At 41.1% G+C, this 26,346-nt stretch overlaps 1 protein-coding gene across 7 annotated transcripts in view; it reads left to right on the forward strand.

Annotated features, from left to right (window-relative positions):
• Positions 1–26,346, forward strand: part of ST3GAL3 (ST3 beta-galactoside alpha-2,3-sialyltransferase 3) — a 176,749-nt gene that overhangs the window by 87,818 nt on the left and 62,585 nt on the right. For all 7 annotated transcript variants that reach the window (XM_071564552.1, XM_071564556.1, XM_071564550.1 and 4 more), the window contains one exon: positions 16,713–16,807. In XM_071564552.1, the coding sequence (XP_071420653.1) occupies positions 16,713–16,807 (95 nt within the window). The remainder of the gene's footprint in view (positions 1–16,712; positions 16,808–26,346) is intronic.

Consider the following 26,346-nt stretch of genomic DNA (forward strand, 5'->3'; position numbering starts at 1 on the left):
CTAAATCACCCAGCCTGGGCTGTGTACACCCAAGAATTTTAAAGACTCTTAAGAATGTAATGATTGAGCTGCTAACCAAAATGGGCAATCTCTCATTAAAATAAGGCTTTCAGCTGCAGGAACAGAAGAAACAAATATATTACCTAAACTTGCAAAGGGACTTAAGGAACCACAACACAATAAACTCGCTTACCAGGAAAACTCTTCAAAAGAAATAATAGAAATAGAATTCTAAACATTTGGTATGACACAGACCAGCACAGCTCCTGTAATTGACCATCATGCAGTGTGAACCTGTATGAAATTTTGCTCATATTGAGCCATATGAAAGGGCTCAGATCTTAAGATTCAGTGCTCTGAGACAGGATCTGAAAGAGATGTAACATCATAAACTAATACAAATAAAACTGCTATAGTAACAGTAGATGAACAAAAAGAAGAATGTGAATTCTTGCTCTTTAAAACTATGATTATGAAGCTGATTGGGGTTGGGAGGAGACTATATCTCTGATCAGTTTATTCCACTGTGGCACAGCATAAAGTTAGTTTGCATTTGTTGGGAAGTATGTTGCTGTTTTTTGTTTTAAGTGGGATTGCTTATCTGATTTGGTGTAGGCTTGATGTTTGAAGTAATACATGTCCTACTGTCATCTAACTGAGTAAAAGCATATGTGGCTGCACACATCTTATTCATAGCATTTTTCCAAACCTACCAGCTAATCTAATCTCAGTTAATTGTTTGAGTGATTTCAGTGTCTACCAGAGGTAATTTGTCAACACTTCCCACACAAGACTGGGTTTTAAGTCAGTATTATTGGATCAAAGCATATGCATTACTGTACTTTCTGCTGGTCCATAGGGACGAGTGCATGTCCAAGGCAAAGCTGTACAGAAAATGGAATGAGAGAGTGTCCCTATGGTCGCCTACTTTTGTGCTGTCACACTGAGACTCTGAAATTGCTCAGTTGGCCAGGGTTCTAGTAGCACTTCTCTTCCTCTGACTGACTTGTTCACGTGCCAGCTCTTTGACAGCTGCAGGACATTGCTACAGAGACAGTTTTCCTGTGTCTGAGCTTCATTCCCACGCTAGCTAGTGGGTAAAGAGGAGTGATGTGGCTGTTTGTCATTTGTGTCTGGACAGACCTCATCTCCTTATGAAATATAGCTCTTTGAAAGCTGGTGTTTTACTTCCTGTGTGCAGCTGCTGAAGAACATTGGCCATCTTGAAAGAGCAGGAGAGGATCTCCTTGAAGCAGTTGGTAGATGCCATAATTGCTGTCTCTTGTTCAGTGCAGTCTGTGGATAACATCTGTGGATAAGTCCTGGTAAAGACTTCACGTTCTTTACCAGTTGGAAGCCCAGACCACTTCTGAGTATGCCATGGTTTCTGTACCTGTGCCCTGTTTCCCAGAAAGCAGCTGAGGCTTATTGTATGTGTACAGCCCTTCAGTCCTTTACAGATGATAGAATCATACAATGGTTTTGGTTGGAAGGAACCTTAATCATCTGGCTCCACCCTCCTCCCCCCCACGGACTGGGACACCTTCCACTAGACCAGGCTGATCAAAGCCCCATCCAACCTATCCTTGAACACTTCCAGGAATGGTGCTCCAGCCCTCTGTCATCATTGTGGCCTTCATCTAGACTCATTCCATCAGGTCTATGTCCTTCCCTGGTATTTGTAGTTGTCCTGCCAGGAACTAGAGTGTGCAGAGAGAGCTTTTCAGTCATATGCAAAAAAATCTGAAAATTCTTAGCCATCTTAACAGCCACAAAACATCTTAGAGAAACACAGGAGGAAGGCTGCATTCCTTATGAGGTGGGAGAGGCACTATGGCCTGCTGTACTTACTGATTAAAAAGTTGCCCAGTGGTTTGTCAGGCCAGAAAGGAGTAGTTGTTCATGTAGTGGATGAGAGCAAGTGGCTTGAGGTGGACACTGTGGAAGCCAACTGAAAGCTTTAGGATACAGTGTGAGAACATATAAGGAAATAATTGATTTAAAGCCTTCTATTGTACACAAAGCCTTCTTTGTGTGAAACAAAACAGCTTCAAGCTTGGTGACATCAAATCCCAAAGGGCAGAATAAGGGAAGATCTTGAGGGCAGAGGGGGATTGAGAAGTAGGAGGCAATGTGATTGCCAAGGCAGCTGGAGGGAGATCTCATCATCACTGGAGGGTCTTCTGGTTGAGCTATGCTGAACTTTTAGTACAGGGAAGAAGGTTAGAAGGCAAAAATCAGATACAGTCTTTCTGCATAATGTGTTTTCTACTTACATGCATCAGAACAAAAGAGATTTAGTTCTTTGTGCATCAGGTCATATACCTGGGCAATTCCCTGCAAAGCATGTGACAGCTGCAAAATGTCTGTATGAATTCCAGAGGAGTCTGGACAAACATTTGGAGGAGGGATCCATTGCTCGGAGGGAAGGGGGGGTTGCTGATTAGACAAACTACATCAAGCTCAGGAAATCCACTCAGCTGAAAATGTTTGAAAGCTGTTTGAATGTTAGGGAGGAAATATTTTATCTCTTTGCCCTGCTCTTGCTTTACCTTGGACATTCATTTATTGCCATTTTTGGAAAAGAGATTTTGAACTCTGATCTGCCCTATCACAGTCTTGCTCACATCCGTAGGTAGGATTTTCCTTGCTGCTGGGCAAGCAAGCTGATGACTTCTTACAAAAATAATCTCAACCTAAAAATCAAGCAACACCTTCTTTTTTACCCTCTCTGAGACAACCAATTCTGGTGCAGTGACTGTAATTATCAAGAAAACACACAGCTCTGATCCCCGAGCCTGTCCTGGGGTTAGTGCTGGTGGTTAATGCTGGCACATTGTACCTCAGTGTCCCTGCCCTTAGTACAAGATCTTCACATGTGTACCCATGAGAGCTTTCAGTGGGAGATAACAGTGAGCAGAGCAGGCAGAGTTCGCTCAGATTTGTGCTTTGCAGCATTAAGCATGCTCTTGGTATCCAAAGAAGTAAGTAGCAATGGAATGAAAGCTCCCTCTAACTTACAGTTTCCCTAAAGCTGTACTGGCCCCAGGCAGGTTTGGGAACAATTTGTTGATGCTGCTGCACATCAGCCTGTTCTTATTTCTACTAAAGCCACTTCTACATTTTTACTCCTAATTCCTGTTTTCCGGGAGATACTAATCCCTATATCTAGGGGTGCCATTTTTCAAAGGTTAGCTGATAAAAATTGACAGGAGTGAACCTATTTCACTGCCTTTAAAGCTTGGTATCACCAGAGGGGCTGTCAATTTGATTCCCTCCATGACTGGCCAAGATACTGGAATGAAAACCATTGCTGCAGAGCATCTATCAGGCTGTCATGGTGGAAAAATGTGCACTGGGAATACTCAGAAGTAATTGGTACGAGTATGGTAACATGAGTGACCTGATTTGTGGAGACCATTTACTGTGCAGTTTCTGTCAAATTTGACAAAGTGATTGTCTCTAAAAATCTTTCTTCAGTGACTTATAGGCTGTGGTTTAGACAGTGATATTCACACAGCATTGATGTGGTGATCTGCAGGTTTTATAATTGAATTAGGGCGGTCCCATGGTACACAGGAGAGCACTCTGGACTCTGAATCCCAAGGACCTGAGTTCGAGTCTCAGTGGGGACCGTCCTCTGGCAGTTAAATGCCTCCCTGCCATCCCATCCCGTCAGATATCGGATGCTCAGCAGGGTCATCCCTGGTCAGTACCAGATGCTGTGACAGTCCCAAGGACTTCACTGTCACTGTCCAAGCTCGATCGGCCGTGGCAAATGGACCTTAGGACTTAAACAGTGGGGCCAGTTCTGCGCAGGCTGGAAGGGCACACCCATGTGGGGAGAGCCCTTCCCAAAATCTTTGTTCGTGAAGTCTGGCCATACATTCATACATACATAACTGGGTTGCTTGTGAACTTCACTGCCAAGTACACTTAGTCTGCAGCTCAGGAAAGGCAAAATGCCCAAAGGAAAGCTGCAATTCAGGAAGGCTGAGCATGAGCATTACAGAGGCAGAGAGAGTAATGTGGGATGATACTGTACTGTCTGTCACTCCACAGTTGTGTGTTTGAACACTTGCCCTAAAAACACCCATAAATACTTGTGGGAAGTTCTACTTTTGGCCAATAACATTGCTATTTTATTGGCTAATGCAAATCTGCTCTTTCTCTTGTCATTGAGATCAATGGATGCTTAGCTAATGTAATCCTTTAACTTTTTTGTTTACACAGGGAAATGTAAGAGTATCCTGAAGTAGATGGTGTTGTAGGCTTTAATTTTTTTTAAACTGCTCTAAGTTAGCATAGGGAAGTTGTTTTTTGAAAAGGAACTGTTGGGGAAAATTTGCAAGTGTGATCACAATGTTTATAGAATTTTATCACAGCTTTAAAAAAGATAATATTATTATTGACTGCCTTTATTACATTATTTATTTATTTGGTGGCTTGATCCGTAGCTTTCTTGTTATTATTATTCTATTGTACCTAATTTCTAAGAAGTGACTAAGTATTTGTTGATCTCTTGGAGAGTGGAGGTACTAAAGATGGTAAATACTAGAAATAGCTGGTGATTATGATCACTCATTTATAGTACGGTCTTCGTTTTCTTTTGCTAGTGCATTTCAAAGCTTTCACTTTAGAGATTTTGAGCTTTCATGCCTTTTTTCAGTTTTTCTTACCAAGGTGATTGTTTTGTTAAAAGTGAGATTAAATGAGAACAAAATGACTGCAATTTGTCATTTTAATGGAAAGATTTCTTGCCCTGTCACACCAAGCATGTCTGCTCCCAAAATGTCTGTAGTGAAAAGTTTAATACTTTCATGGAATTAGTTTTAAAACTTCCAAGAAGTGGAAGGAAAACACAAAACCTTCTCTATGACAGATGTAAATTGCAAGTAATTGTTTGTGAAGTGCCGTCTAAGTGGTTAGACAAACATAAGTGGGCAAATAAAGGAATGAGAAAAGAAGCCAAAACCAGATGATATTAAGAAAATACAATGAATAGACTGAATTCCAGACTGAGGCGGAAAGTATGCTGGTGGAGGCTCTGGAGCATAAGTTGCATGAGGAGTGGCTGAGGGAGCCAGAGGTGTTTAACTTGGACAAAAGGAGTCTCGAAGGGACCTCATCACTCTATATGGCTACCTGAAAGGATGTTCTGGCACAGTGGGTGTCCTTCTCCTAAGTAAAAAGCAGCAGGACAAGAGGAAATGGCCTCAGGATGTGCCAGGGGAGATTTAGATTGGCTGTTATTAGGAAACATTGCTCCACCAAAATGGTTGACAAGCCCTGGGACAGACTGCCCAGGGAAGTAGTGGGGTTATGCTCCCTGAAGGTAGCAAAAAGACATTTAGATGTGAGGCCTGGGGACATGGTTTAGTCATGGCCTTGGGAGTGCTGGATTAATGGTTGGACTCTGTGATATTAGAGGTCTTTTCCAACCTAAAGGATTCTATGATTCTTTTGTGAAGGAATCCCTGATGGATTCATGGAGATGCTGGGTTACAAGGTCTGTCTCTATACTGTGTTCCACCCACTCACTTAGGGTATGGAAAACTCCCGGGTGTGGCAGGATTTCTGTGTCAGCTGGCAGTGTTGCACCTGGGGCTGCTTCATGTTGAGTTGCCTGAGGGGCTCACTGGGAGAGGATCAGTTGTAGGAGTGAACCTTATTGATACTTCCTACAAAGGCTTAACGCAGTTCATGCAATTAAACGTTGCTACTGGAACAAAAGTAGTGGATCAGCAATGTTCACTGCTCTTTGTAATATTCAGAAGCAAATACAAATGCTGATGATGAATATGCCTGCAGCATGTCTTTTGTTTGGAATTTGGAATTGCTCAGGCTGCACTTTGTCCATGTGCTGTAGCTGCCTTTGATAATAGCCAAAGACATGTAATTTTAACTTTAGCCGTTATGTCTTGTTTTCTTTCCCACAGCTGTAGGGAAAGTGCTTTCTTTATCAAGGATACTGAAAGAAAAGGCATATTTCTGTGGGGTTTTTATCCCCTCATCTTCACCATAACCATTTCCTTTAGTAGCTAATAATATTTAGTCTTTATTTCAGTGACTTGCATAAATCTCAAATGCATAAACCAGAAGCATCCTTTTTTCTGCAGGTTTTTCTTGTGGGAACTCATTGAAATGAACTATCTTATTGAAAAACCTCCATTTCTGGAATGAGAAGGACTGTTGTACCATTCTTCAAGTGTCAGTAAAAATTGGGAGGGTCTCTCTGCTTTGATTAGTGAATCAGGGAGGATATCTGTTCCTCCAAAAGATTTATAGCATTTTGGAGGACAGGCTTTTAAAGCATACCTTGTGCTTCAGGTATCCATCAAGGCTTGTAGCAAAGTCTTTTGAAGGTACTGCCACGGATGCTGTTGTTGCTTCATGGTCTCTTGCCTGATGAATGTTGAATATGGACATGGGGACACAACGGAGTACAGGACCCAGGTTGGATGAGGCCAGTAAGTGCGCTGGCTAAAAGGACAGGTCTTATATTTTGCACCTGTTTTGCAAATAGGACAGGAGAGGTATGCGTGTTTTATGGCTCTTTTCCTCATTAGAGTAGTCAGGTTGCACCTCCAGTCTCTTCTTCCCTGCCTAATCTCTAACTCAAGCCAGACACTTTCTGTGTGGGATGATGAAGAAAGGATGTAGCTGTCCGTGCTGGCACAGTTTGCAATTTTCAACTCAGAACCTGCCTGCTCCATGAGTCAGTAAATCCTCTTGGTTTTGTCAAGTGGCTTCTTGCATGGAAACTCTTCAGTGTCCAGTGTCTGTGTCCTGTCTCTAGAAAAAGTCCCCTAGAAAGAGGTTTTACAAGCTCAGTGTCTTACCCTTGGTTTCTGAAATACTTGTTTGTTTTTAAAACCGTGGGACCAAAGGAGAGAGGCGTACGTTAAACAGTGCTGATATTATCTGGAACATTTTAATGCGTCTTGCTTTACAGATCACTCTTAGGCTAAGTGCTGTAATTAATAAGGTGACAGAGGAGCCAGAGAATTACATGAAATGGGACACAAGGTCCACATCTGCCCTATCAAACATTATTTCCAGTTACAGAAGTACCTACTGGCACCTGAGGGGAAAAGATCCCTCCGAAAACACTCTTTCCACTTGGGCTTTTGGCCTTTTTTTTGTTTGTTTAGGTTTACAGTGAAATCCTTGGAGGTTTTTGCATATGGTTAAAGGAAGAAAAAAACCTCTTTCTGAATCTTAAATAGTAACAACTGGCTGCCCCCAGGTTGTCCTGCACTACGACGTGAAGTCTGTTGTGCAGAAGAGTAACGAAAATGCATCTGGATTTTTTCCCATCAGAATTGATATGGATCTTGTTAATAGCAGCTTTGTGATGTATCTGTAACTGTTTTTCAGTAAGTGGCATCATTCTGATAGTAGTAGAATTTTTTTGTATATATTGCACAAAAACACATCAAGTGGCTGTACCTGGGAGATGGCACTTAAAGCTGTATTATCCTGTTTCTCTTAATAGAGAGGAAAAAAGCTTATTCTCTGCTCAGATGGATGGTACTGCTTTGACTTCTAGGCAAGCTTGAAAATCACACAACTGTTTCTTGAACAACTTCCTACAAGAAGGAGCATGCCAAGTTAAATTGTTTAGGCATTAGGAATTTGTACAGTGGAGAACATTTCCACTCTTGCTGTTTTTAAAGTTGGGATGTCCATCTGCTGAGTGGTGCAAGTTACAGTGTGGATTCCAGCCAGAAAACATTGTCTAATTTCAAAGTGTTCAGGGAGAACTGTGCTTGCCCAGCATGTCCCATGCTTGCCCAACACCACCTATGCTTTCAACCCCTTGTTGTTTTCCCTGCAGATTTCATTCTCATTTCTAGTTTGTATCTTCCTGTTTTCTCAAAAAGCTGCAGACTTGATTTGATATTATCATGGCTATGCCAGTTTTTCACATGAAACACGCATTGGGAGGATTTAAAAAAAAAAAAACCCTTTTGAAAATAACTGATGAAAAATTCTAAGAATCATCGCAGGGGACTATGTGTGCAATTGTCTTTGAGCATCAATTTATGTAGTGTACAAAGAAGCTGAATGGTTTACTTCTTGTATTTGTTTCTTTGCATTTAACTATCTGCCTGTCTTGTGTGCTATAGGCAGCTATTGGAGCAAAGCATCTGCAGGACTCCTTTTTTCTCACTTTGTTTTTCTCTCATTTCCTGTTTGTGTTTAAAAGCAAGCTTGTCCTTTGCTTGCATTTTCTTTGGGGAAACTCTCTGGATCACTTTAAAATCACTGTAGGGAGTTGCACTGATGAGAATTACAACCTGCAAATATTCAGTAATAATAAGTCAGGACAGAAAATGCATGCTGTTGGAAAATAATGGTTTCTTTTCAGTTTTTCTCAGGTTTCTGAGCATTTATTAGTTATTGAGGTCTCATTTCCAACTATAAGGGTAGGAAAATATCTTTTAATTTGTTGGGTTTGGGGTTTTTTTAACATGAAAGCTGAGAGTCTCCCAGGAGTGTGATATGAGGAACTGTGTCCTGTAGAACTTTTCGAAATATTGCTCTATGTGGAAGAAAATCTGGAGAGCTGACAAGACCTCTGTTAATGTCATGATGTGTATTTCATAGCAGATTAATATTTTCCATGTCATGTTAATAGGATTTTTTTGTCTAGGTTCTGAATTGGCATTGATCATTCCAGAAATGTATGAACCTTGAGAAAATTAAGACTATTTTCTCTCAGACCAACCCATTTGTTTCAGTTACAATGCTTGAAACACTGACGTTTCTTTTGCCAGCATCCTCATTCCAGTAAGACTGTAGCTTTTGTCCCAAGTGGATTTTTGACCTGGATAAGAGCAACAGGACAGAGGCATTCAGGCATTCAGAAACTGAACAAATTATGAAGTCCAGTCCCCTTTCTGTGCAGACACCAAATCATACAATCCAAAGGGATTGGACTCTTTCATAAAATGGTCAAGCTTCAGCTCAAGTAATTTGTTTTGAGCTTTCCTGTCTTCATCGGCTTCCATCATAAAGCTGTTTTGAATCTCTTGAAACATTAGTGACTTTATTTTCATCTTCAGCTGGCTGTATCATGATCAAGTCATACTCATTTTGTGCTTACTTGTTCGTTAGCTTCAATAGCTCTTTCCCTTCTATGCTGCATCCCCTGTGCTGTGCATCAACAGAGCAGTCCCATCTGGTTGGTTTAGCTGATGGTGGAAGGCTCTTCTTCATTGCTGTTCCCTCCATATATGCCAATTTCTTTTCAGCTTTGAGTGTTCCAGGCTTCTTCTGCAGTGACACAATTACTCATTATGAAGACCACTCAAAATTTTACTATTCCCTTCAATGCTTTGAAATTTGAGGATTGGTCTGATACAGTAGGATAACCTCAAGATAAGCATATACATTAAATAATGTGGTGGGAGGAAAAGAGATCAGAGGCTTTTGAAACTGTGAAGTGCAATTTGTTGTGTTTCACCGTAAGACTGCCGGCAGCCTGAGACAATCAGACATGGCCAGTGGTGGCAACAATCAGGAGGGGATGGCAATGATGTGGTTGTGGATTAACTTCTTTCTGCAAGTAGGATAAAGAGAAAATTAAGTTGGCTTTATAAAAGTAATGTGCAGTCACTGCATTTAACAGCCTGGTTAATTAGTATCTATGACAAAAGGCAACAGGTCCATGTTGGGAACTGTGCCCATCATCTGCAGTCTACTGGAATGTTTTAGATCTTCACCAGAAAAAACAGATACCCCAGATACTCCTTCCTGTCCCAGTGGAATATGAATGGGAACAGAACTGTACTAAGCTTTGGCCAACTGGCAGAGTTGCTGGCTGGCATATTCCATGGAAAGTAACTATTTCTTCTTGGGAGAAGGATTGAACCCTTTCACCTTCCCTTCTCATCTCATTTTTTATTTGCACAGAAGGCTTTGGAAACTCAGGCAGTAACTACACTTTACTTTCGCTCGCCTTCATCATATCAAATACCACATAATCTCCTGTTTGGCTCAGAGCTCCCTTAGAGAGAGAAGCCCCCACCTGGCTTCTCGTAGGAAAAATGAACTGTAATTCAATCCTGCATTATTTGCAATAACACACCAAAAACAAGCTGTGACACTGAAATTATGTTAGGAGACTGGTTTTTAAGCTCACATAACTCTGTGTTGTCGAGAAGTTAGCTTTTCAGTCTTGCATAATTGTGTTTTGGTATTAGAGAGTTCTGTGAACAATGACAAATTTTGCATGTTGTCTTATAAGCTGCACTGTAAGGCAGGTCAGGACAAAGTTTCTGCCTTGTCTGAATTTTATAGCTTTTTTTTTCTTCTCAAAAGGAAGCCAATCTTTAAACCAAGCTTCATGTTGTTTTTGTGTGTGCATGTGTGTTTTTTGTCTGAAATGTTTGGAGAATCAGTAGGAAGGTCCAAAGATTTCATTAGAGCAGGCAAACTGATTTCTTTTTGTCTTTAATACTTAGTTTATCACAAAACTTTCCAGTCCCCATGATGACTATTTACATTACATAGGTAAGCAGCTCAAGACACTGTTGGACTTCATGCATGTCAGAACACGATCAGCAGAAGGGACAGAGCTGATATTAAATCATTCTTTGATTTTATGCCTTGATGGTGCCATAAGCTCAAGATATTAATGACTGCAGAAAGGTTAAGCTTTACGTGTCTTCCTGTTTATCACAAAGGTGCGGGGTACAAACACAAAGCAGTCTTGGCAGGCAACAAGCTGCAAAATCCACGTGCTGCTTATCTACGGTGGTGTTTGTACTGAAATTTGGTTGCTGTGTATGAAGAGAAATACTTAAGAAGCACAAGGAGTCTGAAGGGCGCTCTTGATTCCCAACTACGGCAGACTGTAGCTTGGGTGCTTGGTCACCTCCTAGCAATGTTATCCCAGTGTGGAAGTGGTTTTAGATTAAATAGACCTGTGCAGAATTTCAAAAGATCATCTGTTTGATTTTCCCTCTTAAAAGTAGCCACAGCTATGACTACCTGTGTTTAATAGATATAAGCTTGTTCTTAAAAATACTACAATCAAATCAGAAACCAGTGTAGTTAATGTGAGTTCTGTAACTCATGTCCAGACAATAGATATCAGTGTGCAGTAAGCCCAAGCATAATCTTTAAAGTTTCCTTTGCTACATTTTAGGTCCAGGGGTTACTACTTCTCTTTACCAGGGATATGGAGGTGCTGCCTTTCTATTTTGCAGCAGCTTTGTAGTATTTAATGGCTTATCATGCCCTTTCAGTTTTCTCTAGACTAAACAAAGTAATTTTTTTCTAGCTTTCCTCAGAGACTGTGTTTTCTAGACCTTATGTCTTTTTCAGAGCTCTCCTATGGTCTTTTTTCACTTTGTTCATGTTTTTTGCCTGAGACCCAGAATTGTATATGGTACTTGAGGTGGTGATTTCTGATCCTGAATAAAGTGGAGATTATTTAATGGGTTTTACAGCTGTGGTAGTTACATTTTCAGCCATGATAGGATGTTTATCTTTTCTCCAGCAGTGTGTCAATGTTCTGTGTATGAACTACAGCACAGAGGATGGAGGCCCTTTAAGATACACGTTGGAGCAGCTGGTCCTGCTCTAAATAGAGCAGTGAGCAGGCAGTGGGAAAAGGCTGCACTGATGAGTTTAAACAACCTACTAGGTGATGGAAAGCAGAGGGCAAGAAAGCTGGTGATGCTCCAGAGTGCCTCAAAGGTACAGTGCAGCCATTCCCAGGGGAGTCGGCTAATATACCTGGGATAGATGCTACCTGGTCTGTGGGGTTTTTGTTCAAGTGACTTCACCTCTGCATTTCTTTTCTTTGCTTATGAAATAAAGCTTGCTTAAGGGCATTTTTCTGGAGAGAAGGATCATGGTTTACACTTCATGGTCCTTCTTGCAAAGCCGCAAAGGATCAAGTGATTACACCAGCTCAGTAAAGGACAAAACCCAAATGGCAGAGTTACTGGGACAGGGCAGAGAACCAAGCAGAGCGGTGTTGTATGACTGCGCAATGCAGTGGCACCTGTATTGAGAATGGCCAACTGGTTGAGGCCCTTGCAGCCTGAAAGAGACAACTGTGGGTACCCTCAAGTTCTTTAGGCATGAAGAGCATGGAAAAAGAGGGAGGACAGGGAGGTCTCAGATGGCAGTGGTAGGGTGCACTGACCAACCATTCCTCTGTGGTAAATTGTCTTTACCATATTATTTTGTTTCAGATTATTTCTGCAGTTTACTAACTTAATTTTTGGCCTGATCTCTACTGTTGTTGCCACTGCCTTTTTTCTTTTTTTTGGCTTGTTTGCTAATGTAGGAGAAGTAGTATGTTGATTGTAGGATCCCAGAGAAGGGATGCAAGAGAGAGAGAGCATACATCCAGGTCTCCTTTTTCCTCAGGGAAAAAGGAAAAGGTTGGTTTAGATTTTCTCTCTCTATTTCCATAAATGCCTCTGTCAGAGCTAATGATTCAGTGCTTGAGTGCTTTGGTTTGTATTTTGTCCATTTTATTAATAAAACTGGTAGATTTTGTGCCTTCGGTCTAACCACAGATACTTTTGAGCATCAACAAACAGAAGATAGATGTCATGCCAGAACAAGTAAGTCATTTATTTGTGTGGCTAAAAAAAAAAATGTTTTTCCATCCCCTTTACAAGTGCAGTGTGCAGGGTCTGTACAACATTAGGTTTTAGCACTGTTTGATTTTTTTTCCTTCAGCTTCCACTTTTCTGTTACTGCTGATTCTCCGTAATTCAAGAAAAAACAAAAGGGTTTGTTGACTTAAAAGAGGAGGAGGAAAAACAGGAATATCTGAGAACTAAGCCTACAGTGGAGCTCAGTGGCTGCCAATCTGCCTTTCCTTAATGTCATGATTTCTAGAAATGTGGTGCCATCTTCTCCTTTACTCTGTGTATCAGGAATAGAACAGAATGGTCAGAAAACTTGGACGGGGAGCTTCTGAAAGGATGTTTAAAACTTCCAGGTAGAAATGGTTTGGGGTCGCAACTCTTTCTATTTGTCAGAGGGAAAATAATTGGAAATGAAATGTTTTGTCACATAAACCAGAATCCCCAAGGCACAAATATATATCACATTTTCTTGTATATATAGATTCCTGTTTCAGAAGAGTTTCTGGCAGTGCTCTGCCTTTTGCTGTGCATGGTGACAAATTGTGTTGAAGATTTTATTAATGTATTTGTATGAGGAATTCAGACTTGAGAGCTGGAGATTTCTGGAGATTTGGTGCATACCTCACAATTACCATATTCAACATTTAGGCCATTTAGTCCATTTAGATGTCATTTGTGTTTTATCAGGGTATGCCATTCAAACTAGAGATTTTAGATGCTTGGCATTTCTCTCTTAAATTACACACGTTCGAAGTGTGCGCTACAAGCACCCAAACTCTCCCTCTTTTTTGGGGTGCCACGTGCAATAAGGTTGCGTTTTGTCAGTTCTGGAATTGGGGTGGGATAGAGAGGAAGTGCTTAGAATTTAAATCTGAAAAATCAAAACTTTCTGTGTGGTTTTCTGAAGGAGCATGAGCCTGTTTTGGTTCTGGATAGTGTTTGCTGGTGAAGCGAACCTGCCTTTAGGTGGTTCTGACAGACAACTCGGGCAAAGTGCAGCATCCTACACTGAGCTGCTCAGTAGATAGAGAGTTTAACATCATTCAGGAACATTTGCTTTTTCTGTTTGACAAACTCCCATGCATTCCTTGGAATGTATTTTAGGTGCTCTGCAGAGAGCATTCCCATGGCCTGTTTGAGGCATATCCTGATATTTCCTGAAGGGTCCTGGTATATACCAGATGTGGTTCAGAGCTGAGACAGAACAGCCATGCTCCTGGAGAGGTTTGGCAGGCAGTGTTTCCCTGTCACTGCTGGACACTGGTTCTGGCCCACTCTGATTTATTGAGGTGGCAAAGTGCATGAGCTTACAGCATGTATGATTTCTTAATATTTCCAAAATGGACTTTCTTTCAAGATTTATGACAGCTGAATACCCTCTAATTTGCTCCTTTTTTCCCCACATGTATATAATACTTCCCCAAAACTGTTCCTCCTCCTACTTAAATGAAGCAAAAGTATGAATTAAAAGTCTGTTTCCCTGGCTCTGTGTACACTAGTGTTAAATATTGCCAAGTAATAGTAGCTGGTCTAAGGCTATCATGTTCTTTGCTAGAATAATCCCTAAATTTACTTGTAAGAAGTACAATTAGAAGGCTAATGGTGTTTTCACCCTTTTCTTTGGCATCACTTCAGTACCCTGGTTGTTACATGCAGAAGGGACATCATAGAGCATGAGATCAGTAATGCTTGAGCTTCAGCTGGCTTTGGGAACTCCACTGGGGTTCAGGGAGTCCCAGGCAGATCTGACTTCCCTCCTCGTTTTACCAGGTGCCTTGTAAGGGGGAATCTGCACTAGGAAGAGGTGCTCCTTACTCCACAATCAGACTACTGTAAACTGTCTTTTCCATATGTGTGACTTGGAAATAGGCCAGTTAATTGCACCTATAAATACAACATCAACTTCTGAGTTAGGCCTGACTTTACAGCCTGTACCTGCTTTCTCGTGCAGTGCTCTTGAACAGGTGATCTGAGCTGGCCGAGGTTTTTATTTAGACTGCACTACTTTGTAGCATTATTGTAGGGAATTGTCTTGATTCTTGAGAATAAAACCTGCTCATATATGTATTTTCTGAGGCATCCAAGTTTTTCCTGGAGATTGCACGTCACAGCAGCAACCAGAGTATCTTGGTGACATAACAAACCAGCCCCAGTGTTCTGGTGACCCCCAGGTAATGCTGTTGTCCCTCACTGTAGCTGCTGCATGAGGAGAACACCACTCCATGGGACCTGACTTCTCTATGTTCAAGTGGTGACTGTAAAGGAAGAGCTGTGAACTTCTCTGCTGTAGCCCTTCAGGTTATAAAATCTCTTGCATTGTATGAGAGTCCTGCAAAGATTCCTCCTGTTGATGATGGAAGGAAATGGAGATAACTCCCTGGAGACCCACCAGTGTAATGTCATATTTTGGTGCACCGAGATGTCTGAGAAAACATTGAAGTAATTTGTCAGGTTATTGAACTTTTTAGGATATTTTCAGAGTAAATGTATTATAATTAATACTGTATTTTTTTTTATTTATTAATTTTTAAGTAAGTCTGTAGGGTTTTTGCTTAAGAGCTTTAGAAGCTCTATTTGACACATCTACCCTACTTTTTCCCAGATAAAGTTGTATATATCCTTTCATATTCTCATCTCTGGAAAAACATTCCTTTCCTTCTTGATCAGCCAAGTCATCTTTGCATCTTGCTTTTATGGTTATGGATGATCTTATTAAAGATTGCGTGAGTGGATGTGAAGGAGTATGCATGGATGCATTTGAGTCGTCTCCCCTTTCCAGATATTTCTGCAACTTGTGATAGGACTTAACTTCGAGCAGTTTATAATTCAGATTTCATTCCATCCTTTCCTGACTGTTGTGCTATCTGAAATTCTTGCTCTGTACCTGGCTGGAGCATAGTATAGATGAGTGTATCTTAATTCAGGTAGTTCAGGTAATCTGATTGCAGTAGCACAGAGTGGCAAGCTGAGTACAGAAACAGCCTGAAGGGAGAGTTAAACCTGTGGGTTACATCTTTCCTGCTCTCATGCCTAGATTATCCAGGCTGGATCTATTTCAAGAACATGTACCTTGCACTGTGCTGGAGGTGTACTCTCTGACTCTGGCCAGGTAGTACATTCCTTTCTTTGTTTCTCTGTCATGTGGTGAGATTGATTTTGATCCAGGACATCCCTGCTACTGTTTTGATATGATTGAATGAACAAGATTTCTAGTAGTATTAGTATACTTTCTAGCAGTGATCTTGATACATTCAGAAATCATCCCATATGAAAGTTAATATTTCTGTATTTGCTAATTGTTTCCTTCTCTCTGGCCACTGTACTAATTGTTTCTAGAAGAGACAAACTTTAAGTAGCTGCCGTGTTTGTGCGTTGACAGTATAATTAAGATAATGTATTTCCATAATGGCATGGTTAAGAAGGACTAAATTTTTCTTTTGCAAGGGATTGTGGATAGATCACAACTGCTTGGTTTGGCAAGGGCCTCTCTTGAATGTTTTGTATGTTAATGAATGGAGAGAAAACACCTAAGTCTGCACTGAATTTCCATTGTCTGTAAACTGAGATCTGCTTCATGGTGCCCTGAGCTGTTTTTCTTCTTGCCTTTGTGGAGATAACTGCTGTGTATGTGCATTTGAGTGAGACTCATGCAGCTATGAGAGCCCAGCTGTGCTCTCCACAGGTGTTTGCCCAGTGCATTCACAGCTGCACAGAGCAGCAGAACATGTACATGTCATGAACAATATAAAGGCAGCTCCACAGCCCTATAAAGCTGCCTAAACTCTGGTTGCAATTTACAACTTATTGTAGCTAAATCAATAGCCAAACAATAGTGGGGAAGTTCTAAATTGTTGAGTGGAAGTGATTGCCAGGTCATGACTTGAGTGATTTGAGTGTCCTCATGGCACAAATTCTGACAGATTTGTTTCAATGCAGTCACCTTTGGGTAGAAGTAAAATCTTCCACATTACTGTATTGCCAGTGAGAATATGGAATCAGCACTTAGGTGTGGATTCCTTCAGCCTTCCTTTCAGAAATTTATCCTTCCTAGTTCAGGAGTTAATTTCTTTCTCATTTTGATTTTCTCAGGTTCTCGAAGCCAGCACCAATGTTCTTGGATGATTCCTTCAGGAAATGGGCACGTATCAGGGACTTTGTACCCCCCTTTGGAATTAAAGGACAAGGTATGAGAAAACTGTGTGGCGGTTGGAGAAGAAGGTGGTTCTGAAGATGTTTGCCCCATTTTGTTATTTTGTTTTGAAAGCTTAGGTGGTCCCTTGGGCTCAGTGTTTTTCCCCCTGTTCAAGAGAATTACTATGCATGGAGCTCTCAGAAAACCCAGAAGGGTTTTCACAGCTGGACCACGGACCCCAGAGGCTGGTCTTAGGGAAGGTGATGCAGTACATATAGAGAGTTGGTGCAACCATGGCAATTTAGACCTTCCTCCTTATTCTGGAAGAATCACTTTGACATTTACTGCCAGAGAATCTTGTAGCAGCTTTGCTGACAGCAGCAGAGATTTCAAACTGACTTAAAGTACCTTTAAGTCTGTAATTTTCTGAAGAACAGGAAAGATGCCTTGGGGTTGACCCCAACACAAATCTTCATTTTCTTCTTGTAACATTTTATAGTTGGTCTACTTATTGACTTATATAACAAATAAGAAAAGTCTGTTCAGATGCTTTGGTGATGATTTGTAATATGTCCTGTCCTCAGCTGGACTGTTGCAGCAGGGGCTGTGTCTCAGGTATGCTGTGGGAAAGCAGAGCAGGTGCTGTTGGGGGATGAGATGGGAGCCTGTAGCCCACCCAGCAAGTATCTATTTTGTGGGTAACAAGCTCCTGTGTGCTATCAAAGGCTTCTGTGGGTATGTGGGGGTGAGCATATGCTCACTGCAATGATTTGCTGCAGACTTTCTGAAATCCAGTGTATTTATTAAGTGTTTGTTGCTTTGCATCAACTTGCAAGATTTTTATTCCACTGACAAACTCACGGTTACAGATAGCCACCATAGGAATTGAAATATCAGATGGAGAAAGGGCTGCAGCCACAGAAGGCTTGGGTCTGTCTCTCTCCCTGGAAGCAGGTGTTGTAGTTGTCAGAACAATCTCTGATCAAATCAAAGGCTCTACTGACAAATTGCTTTTGGCTTGCATCAGTTCCCTTCTTGTTTTGTCCATTCCTTGTCCATTCAGTGTTTTGCAGCTCAATAGGAAAATAATTACTGTCCTCGAATTTAGCCAGCAGAGTTTGCAGCAAAGAGCTAACAGTGGAAGCATAAGTGAGGGGCTGCGGTGACCACAGGAGGGCTTGTCCCCTTCCAACCAGCACACAAGGTGTACAAAGCCAGGGCAAGCTGACTGACCATCATGTAGGTGGGATTTACAGATTACACATGATGTCAGCTAGACCTAACAAAAATCATTCCATTGAACTGGATCCAAATGGAGAAATTCACCAAAAGAGAATGACGGAACAGCTCTGGCAGCCTTTTCTCTGGGTTTGTTGCCAGCTTGTATCACCACTGCAATGTTATGTAAATCTGGTGTTTTATATTGGATTTCCTCAGTTAAAAAGAGAAATGAGAAATTGCCATTATTTAAATGGCTGTGAGCTGAAGCCATGGGATGGAAACCGTTGAATAGGTTATTTTTTTAACACCCTCCTGGGATTGAATTTTGTGCCAAGTTTCAGTCTGGAGCAAGTTCTGTGTGTGGGAGGGTTGAATTATAAATCTGTGTAGCATAGGATTTCTAATGGCTGTGCTGACAGGCTGGGAGTCCTAGCGATGCGAATGGCGCCCTTTCATGTTACACATCACTTGGAATTCTTGCATCAGTCTTTCTGGCTGTCCCATGGGATGCATTCGGGCTCAGTCGAGTGATTGGATGATGGGATCAGCACCTCATTAGGGCTTTCAGTCAGGGCAATCTAATGATATCTAAACAACTGACCCAGGCAGGCAGAGTGGAGTTCAATCACACGGTAGTGCGAGATGAAGACTCTCAGAGTTGGGATGTGCATGGGAAAATGAGTAGTCAGGGTGGCTGAGAAAGTGTAGAGAGATGTGGCTGTGTTGAAACAGACGGGGCAGGAGTTCTGGTCTGTGCATGAGGCAGCCCCTGTGATACTGTCTGCTGGGATTCCAGCATGCATCACATTGGGAAAGGTGGTTGGTGTTTGTAGACAACGACCATAGCTGAGATGGTAATGGGAAGATCTTACTGAGAACTTTGGTGAATATCACCTGGTGGTTTTGAGTCACTGTGATCTATTCCAAGTGCAGAATGGTGTTTTTTGGGAGATTTTTTGGTGTGAAATACACGTAGAGGATGAGTTCCTTTACAGTAATGCTGGTTGTTTCAAGAATCATCCAGAAACTATAGCTTGAAAGTACTGAAGTTATGAATTCAAGGGATCCTTAGCAGCTTGGGAGCTAATCCACCATTTCTGCTTTCTCTTTTTCAAGTTTCTCTCTATTCTTCAGCCTCTTACCTATGTTTTAGTTTGCATTGTGTCTAAAAGAAAAGCTGAACAAAATGCCTTTTTATCCATCCTTTGGTGTTTGCTGATCCAAGAAAGAAAAATTCCATTTCAGAGGAAAGCAGCTTTTGAGGAGCAATATCTGCTGGGCTGCACTAATTTGAAATAACACATCTGTATAAATTACATGTGAAAAATAGAAATGGCTCAGAAATTTTCAGGGCAGGACTACTGCTCTTTAAAGGTTATCATATCACGGAGAAGGCAGTATGCTGATTATTTTGACACAGTTCATCAGAGATCTTCATTTTCTTCAATAAGAATCTGATTGTAAAGGCAGTTTTTCCATCTGCAGATGCTAAGAAGTACTCAGTACAACATAGAAAGTTTAGCAGTGTTTCTTTGTGGTCATTTTCTGATTTGTCCATTAGCCCAGGCAAGGGGGGTTTATGGTCAGAATGCTCCATTCTCTCTGTAAAAGCATTTGTGTGTAGAAGCTGTCAAAGTGAACATGGTTCTGAATACGAAGATTTTTAGACTTTTCCTCAAATGCTGCTGGTTCTGAAAGGGACTGTTGCAGTAGGAACAATGCACATCTCATGTCAGATTGGAAACTGCTGCTATTGTCAGTTAACAGCCTTAGGGATTACTTGTCTGCTAAATGAACGAGGCACAGAAAATAGGCAGGTAGCAACCCTACTGTTAAATGAGCAGGGCTTTCTGAGGTGAGGCATGTGGTATGCAGTCTAGTGCAAACTCTGAACAGTGGTTCTGAGAGTCCTCTACACTGTATTAGAAATAGATAAAAGGGAACTTAAGAGCAGAAGTCGTACCTTTTTCTTAACTTGTCTTAAATGGACAGTTTTAGTACATGTTGTACTTGCTGACTCTGCCTCTCTTCACCAAGGATTGGACCAAGGAGTGATCCAAATTACTTTATCCCAATACCCAGCAATGTGGGACAAAAGAGAAGCTGAGAGTTGTCAGGAGTGTTGGGGCACAGACTGAAGGTGGCATTGCATTCACCAGAGGTGTCTGTAGCCTTTGTGTAAACTCTTGCTTTCTCTGTGTGCAGAGAATAGGGGAAGTAATAGATACAAAGAGGTGTGAAGAGGTGTTGTGTTTTGACACTACCAGTATCCAGTTTGGCCTTTCGTGGAACAGTGGCTCTAGGTTTTGCCCAGTGACTTCTGCAGCAGGCTGTGAACCTATGAGGTTGTCTTTCAGGATCTAGATCAAAATTTTCTAAATGAAGAATGACTGTGTTGGCAAACAGGCCAATGTCATGTCTGACTGCAGTTACTTTAAAAAAATGAGATGACTTTGTCACGTTGAGCTTGTTGTCTCCTACTGTGTGACTTGTGACTTAGTCTGGAAACAGGATGGGCCACTGTAAGTGCTTGGAAATGATGACTGCATCTCTATTAATAAATAAAATGGTTGTCCTCTGGTCCTGAAGGCTGTTGAGCTCATTGTTCAAACAGATTAACTCCCTGCCCCCCCCAAATAGAGTGGTTATGTCCAGGCTTCCTATCAAGAAAGGTCACTGGCCTCTATTAGCCTGTGAATGTGTGAGAATTTTAGAGAAGGATATTTGTTGGCCCTGGTGAACACATCTGAGACTGTGCTAACACTTCAGTTGTGTGGACTTTTGTAGGACAGTGTGGGCCTGTGCCCTCCTGCCAGTTTGTTTATTAGTGTGTATATGGACAAAGTGAGGAACACAATGAAATTGGTCAACGCTGAGTTGTCAAGAAGATCAAACTGTAACAAGAAGTTGGAACTCTAAAAGCTATAAATGTCAGAATGTCCTGTGGGGGACAGCTCAGGCTGCTGAGCACCCTCCTGTGTCCCAGGCTATTGTTTTGGCATTAACTGGGATGTTGGAGTGCCTCCCATGTTTCACAATTTGTGAGGATCTAATTTCCTTGTAGGAATTCTTCTTTCCCAGCACCCACCAAGTCTGCTATTGGAACTTTTTCAGTGAAGAGCAAGGAGACTGCAGCAATCTGAGGCTCTTAAGCAAGTGACATGGAGATTTTTTTTAAATTTAAATTGAAATTTCTTCTTTAGCACTGCTTCTATCAGTGTAATTAGGGAGGTATGAATATGTTCATGCTGTCCATGTAGTTACAGAGACCCTCTAGCATGTACACTGCTTTCAGGGTTAAATTTGTCAATGAATAAGCAATGGAAAAATTGTTTATAGTGCTAGTGGGATTATTAATCCCAGAGGGCCTCCTCCCCAAATTTACCTCTGTAGCTAAAGCAGAAGGAAAGAGTTATTTGGAGAATGGCAACAAACAGGACTGGAGAAATACCTGACTATTTATAGAATTTCTCAGTACATGTGGTTTGAAGAATATTAAAGGCTTTCATAAGAAAGACTACCTAGTATCTGGCATAGTCTCTGTGTATTGAGGACAGGAGAGTTGCTAAAGGTTTTTTTTTAACTTAAGTGAAAACATATGGCACAACATACACTAAAAACTAAACAGTCATGATCCATGTAATATCTCCGCCACACATTTAGTCAGGAGTTGTGTCACTGTTTAGCAGTAATTATAGGTCTTCCTTTCCACCTTTGTTCCTGCTCAGTTGTTTTAAGCAGAGAGGCTGTTTTGTTGGCCCTGAATCAGTTTGTCTTTGAGTGATAGTTATTTCTTAGGGAGTGATTCCTCTCTCACTATCTACAGAATTTCCCTCCCACCAGGAATCTAGGAAGCAATTTCTTCCCTATGGTGATAAGAGACTATTAAGAACATGTTTGAAGTGCTACAGTTTTAGCAAATGTAGTATGAACTGCTGGCCAGGAGACTTCGTATGGTACAAGAGGGACATCTGGAATTGGTGACACGTTCGGTGACAAAGGAATTAAGTCTCTGTCCACAAATGCTAATGAATGTATTGTGCAATGATTAACTGTATTTGTACTTGGTTTTATTTGGATATTCTCTTCTGTGTTAGCGCTTGTGGGAAGAATCATAGTTCAGTGCTGCTTATGAGAGGTCTCACTGGTCTCATGGGGCAGAAGCCATTCATCTCCAGTGAAAATGTTGAGTTTTCAGGCATGTAAAATTGGTATATCCCAATGTTATCTGGAGAAAATCTGCTCTTTTCATGCATGTTCTTTTCTTGCATAGCTTTTTCTTTTACATCGACTTTCTTGGCGTGAGTAGTGCCTTATCTCTGAGAAAACATATTCAGTTGGACAAGTGTAATTTACAGCTGACTCAAAGGAAAACTATCAGAAAAGTAGGTATTTTCCAGCCTAGTCTTCTAACTCTCTATAGAAACTGGAGTACCTCATACAAACACCTTCCCTACGTTTGACTAGGTCTGAATGAGGTGTTTTATGTTTTAGCTCTCCAGTCTTGTCTTTATTTTGCTAGTAATGCTCTGTTGTGCAGATGATTTTCCTACTATGAACACCTTTTCTGTTCTTTGTATGTTCTTCCTTTAACAAATAAGCAAGAAGCACAAGCTTGTATAGCCATTAGTTCTATTCAGAGTAAGTATTAACATAGGGTTGTTGTTTCTTCCTGAGTTTGAGGCACGTTTTTGAACTAGTTTCCACTAGAATTTTGCATTTGACCAAAATTGGTAATAGTTGCCATTACCACGTGGGAGTATAGATATAAAAATGTTGCTGTTTCCCCAGGGAATTTAACTGATTTTATAGCCTCAAGAAGTTAAATGAGAGATTTGAAGGGAAAAAAAGGGAAAGTTTCAGAAGAGGTAGAGAATCAGCTTTTCATTACTAAATAAAGCCTCTAAAGGGAAGTTATATTGTGAATTTTGAAGTTAAATCAACTTCACTCTTGATGAAAGTACAGCCCTCCAGCCCCTTATTTCAGTCAAAACTGATACTTTGCTGTTGAGTGTTCCTAAAGAACAGTCTTTTTCCCAACTCACTGAGAAGGGAAAGGTGCCCCAGGGAGACTGAAACCTCAAGTTTACAGTTAATTGGGCGTCTCCATATTGGAGTTCTTCACAGAAGTCTTCAAGTGCAATTGAGACATGGATATGATTCCTCTCTTTTACCTCCTAGAGGGAAAAAGGAGGTCTCCTCTGTCTGTTTTGTTTTGAAGTGTCATTTCTTAATGCATCTGGAAGGGTCAGAAGAATTAGGAATCTCTAAGTTTTTTGGCCTTGAAGACCTTGCTTGGCCACCTGTTAAGGGTCAACAAAACTTCTCAATGAAGGGAAGAACAGCCCTCTATAATACCTGTATTTGTTTTCCTGCTTGTCTCTGACCAGTATATTGTGAATCTTTCAATGACTGTTTTTAATTGGTGTGAATTTGCCTGTTTCTACAGGCTTTATTCCTTCCTATGCATTGAACTTGAGTTCGGATCAAAATGGTTAATGCGTGGTTATTGCAAAATGTTACCCGTTTTTTGGCATAATTGTTTTTTAAATTAATGTTCCAACTTTCCAAGCCCTGGGATTATGTTGGGAACTAAACTTGTATTCTGAAAAAACAAACTCTTGGTTGTGAAGAAAAGCTTGGAAAAAAAAAATCCCTGAAGGCTCCAAAATGACGATGTAAATGAAGAGTCCAAATGTTATGTATTTTATTTATATCTTGTTATAAAAAAGGCCTCAAGGGCTTTCTGAAGCTTACTTTTAACACATGCCAGGTTCTTCTAAAATTGTTAGAGAGAGTGCATGCATATTCACTCTTTTTTTTTCTTTTGCTTTGCGTTTTGTGCCTATGAACACTATATGCCTCTTGTCTTAATGCTATTAAAAATCATCAATGGAATTACTGGAATATTTGGAGGAGTGGTAGTTTTAAGTCTTGTGTTAGTAAAGTGTATCTCAAGTAAACCATCTAAGTCTGGTACCACTAATAACCTCATGAAACCCACTCTATTTACACACAGGTTTTGATCTGGGGACAGATTACTCAGTTTGTAGCTAACTGTCTTTCAGAGCCAGTTCACATATTTGCAATTTACTGCTAAGTTCTTGAAGTCCTTGTAGCTGCTTGTGGCTAAAGTTGGCTAATCAGTAATAAAAAGAAGTGGTGCAGAGAATTTCAGACATATTGTGATACCTGTTGTAATCACTGGATTCCCAGCTTCATTAAATATGAATAGAGTTGTGTGTCTATAGCTGGACATGGTGTTTCTGGAAGACAGCTGGAGCACAGAGTGTGTGGTAAGGCTTGGGTCCATGGCCTCATGCTGGGCACCAAAGTGGTAATTCACAGAATAGGTCAGGTTGAAAATGATCACAGTGGATTATCTGGTCCCACCTCCTGGCTCAAGCAGGGTCATCCCAGAGCATATGGCAGAAGACTATGCCCACAGGGTTCTCAAATATCTTCAGTGAGGGAGACTCCACACCCTCTCTCGGCAGCCTGTTCCAGTGCTCTGTCAGCTGCACAGTAAAGAAGTTCTTCCTCATATTCAGATGGAACTCCCCATGCTTCAGTTTCTGCCTGTTGCCTCTTGTCCTGTTGCTTGGCACCAACAAGAGGTCCATCCTCTTGTCATCCTCCCTTCAGACACATACAGTCATTGATGAGGTCCCCTCTCAGTCATCTCTTCTCAAGGCTGAACAGGCCCAGGATCTTAAGGAAAGAAAGTTCTGAAGAAGAAACTTTATACAGAGCTGAACTTTCAGGTAGTGTATAAAAAGGGTAGTGCACTGGGCTTATGCTTACAGCTTGCTTGTAAATATTGCAGTTTGTTTAACCCACAGCATTGGCAGTGTTCAGTTTACTCTCCCATGTGCAGAGTCCCCTGACGTGCTTTAGGGATGTCAATCAACATCACTCTAGTCAGTCTATTCCCAAAAGCTGAAGCTAATGGTCAGTACCCTGCAGAAGTGCTGGCTGGAGGGGTGGCTGCTCTGTGACCACCTGTGGGGATGGGCACCGGCCATGGCTTACAGGGCAAAGACACAGAACTGAGCAGCATGCTGTTCCCTGACTCTAATACATGGAATACAGATACTTACTGCTGGCAGTAAGGCCATGTAGACCTGCTGGGTTTTGAGAAAAATGGCTAGTATAGACAACTTGAAAAATTACAGCTTCTTCTCTTGGCCACTTGAGAGTGCATGAGCATCCCAGTGTGCCTACTTTCAAGGAGAGACTGCGAGATGCCTGCAGTAACCCTGTGGAGTGGAAAGGTCTCCCATCTTTTTTTAATGATACAAGCAAGAAGCTTGTACATTAGAAACAACAATTTAAAGTGTTACTGACATTTACAGTGAAGGTCTCTTCCACTCCTTCACATAAATAATGGAGTAAAAGGCTAGAATTGAGACTTAGGCTGATTCTCACTGTGTGGTCACTGCCTGCCTAATTTCTATTTAGTTTTAGTTTTTCCAAATGTATGAAAATTTCAGGGTCAACCTGAAGTCAAAATGTACTTGGGTTCAGAGAAATCATGCAGTCCTGAGCTGGCTTTTGAATCTTCCAACGATATAAGGCAAAGTTGATAGAATATGTCAAGATAACTCAGGATTCTTAGATAAATGTAGTCAGCTCCTCTAGATGGGAGGAAAAATGTGCAGAGGCTTCTATGTTTTTATAGCATTAGTGTATGCATAGTGGTTGATAGATAAATGGGTTAAATAATCTCCCACTCTCCCCAGTGATGTAAATTCTCCACAACAAGAAAAAATTATAATAAACAAGCTATGGCTGCAGAAAACTTCAGTAGATTGCTTGCCCTAGTGATGTGTTCATTATTTAATAATGAGAGAAAGTGGGGGTGAAAAGGCAGGACATTGGAGTTCATTAATTTGTTGTTTAAGGGTAGCAGACCCATGTGAGGAACACATAAGTCAGAGGACTGTCTAAAGATGAGCCCCTTTGAAGAGGGCTTATTGTCCAGGAGCCAAAGGCATTATTCTGTTCCTAGTTATGTCACTTACTTGTCTCATGACCTTCACCAAGTTTGATTCTCTCAGAGTATAAAGACTTCTACTGCTTTTGAAAATGAGAACAGGTGGAGGACCTGAAAAGGTGAATTCAGGAATAGGTGTGTGTGTTCATGTGTGTGTGTATCTGTATCACGTTATAGCCTTTGACGTGAAGGAGCCATATAAAAGCCACATATTTTTACTGTTGGCATAAGTTCATTTGTCTAATATTTCACCTAGAATTAAACAGCACAAGTGCTTCTTCTTATATATAATATATGTATATGCACTGTGTTCTTATGCCTGCTGAATGGGTGGTTTAGTTAAAGCAGAACCACTGCATTATAATTTGCTCTTT

Source organism: Pithys albifrons, chromosome 10, assembly GCF_047495875.1.
Source record: "Pithys albifrons albifrons isolate INPA30051 chromosome 10, PitAlb_v1, whole genome shotgun sequence".
Classification (NCBI taxonomy): domain Eukaryota; kingdom Metazoa; phylum Chordata; class Aves; order Passeriformes; family Thamnophilidae; genus Pithys; species Pithys albifrons.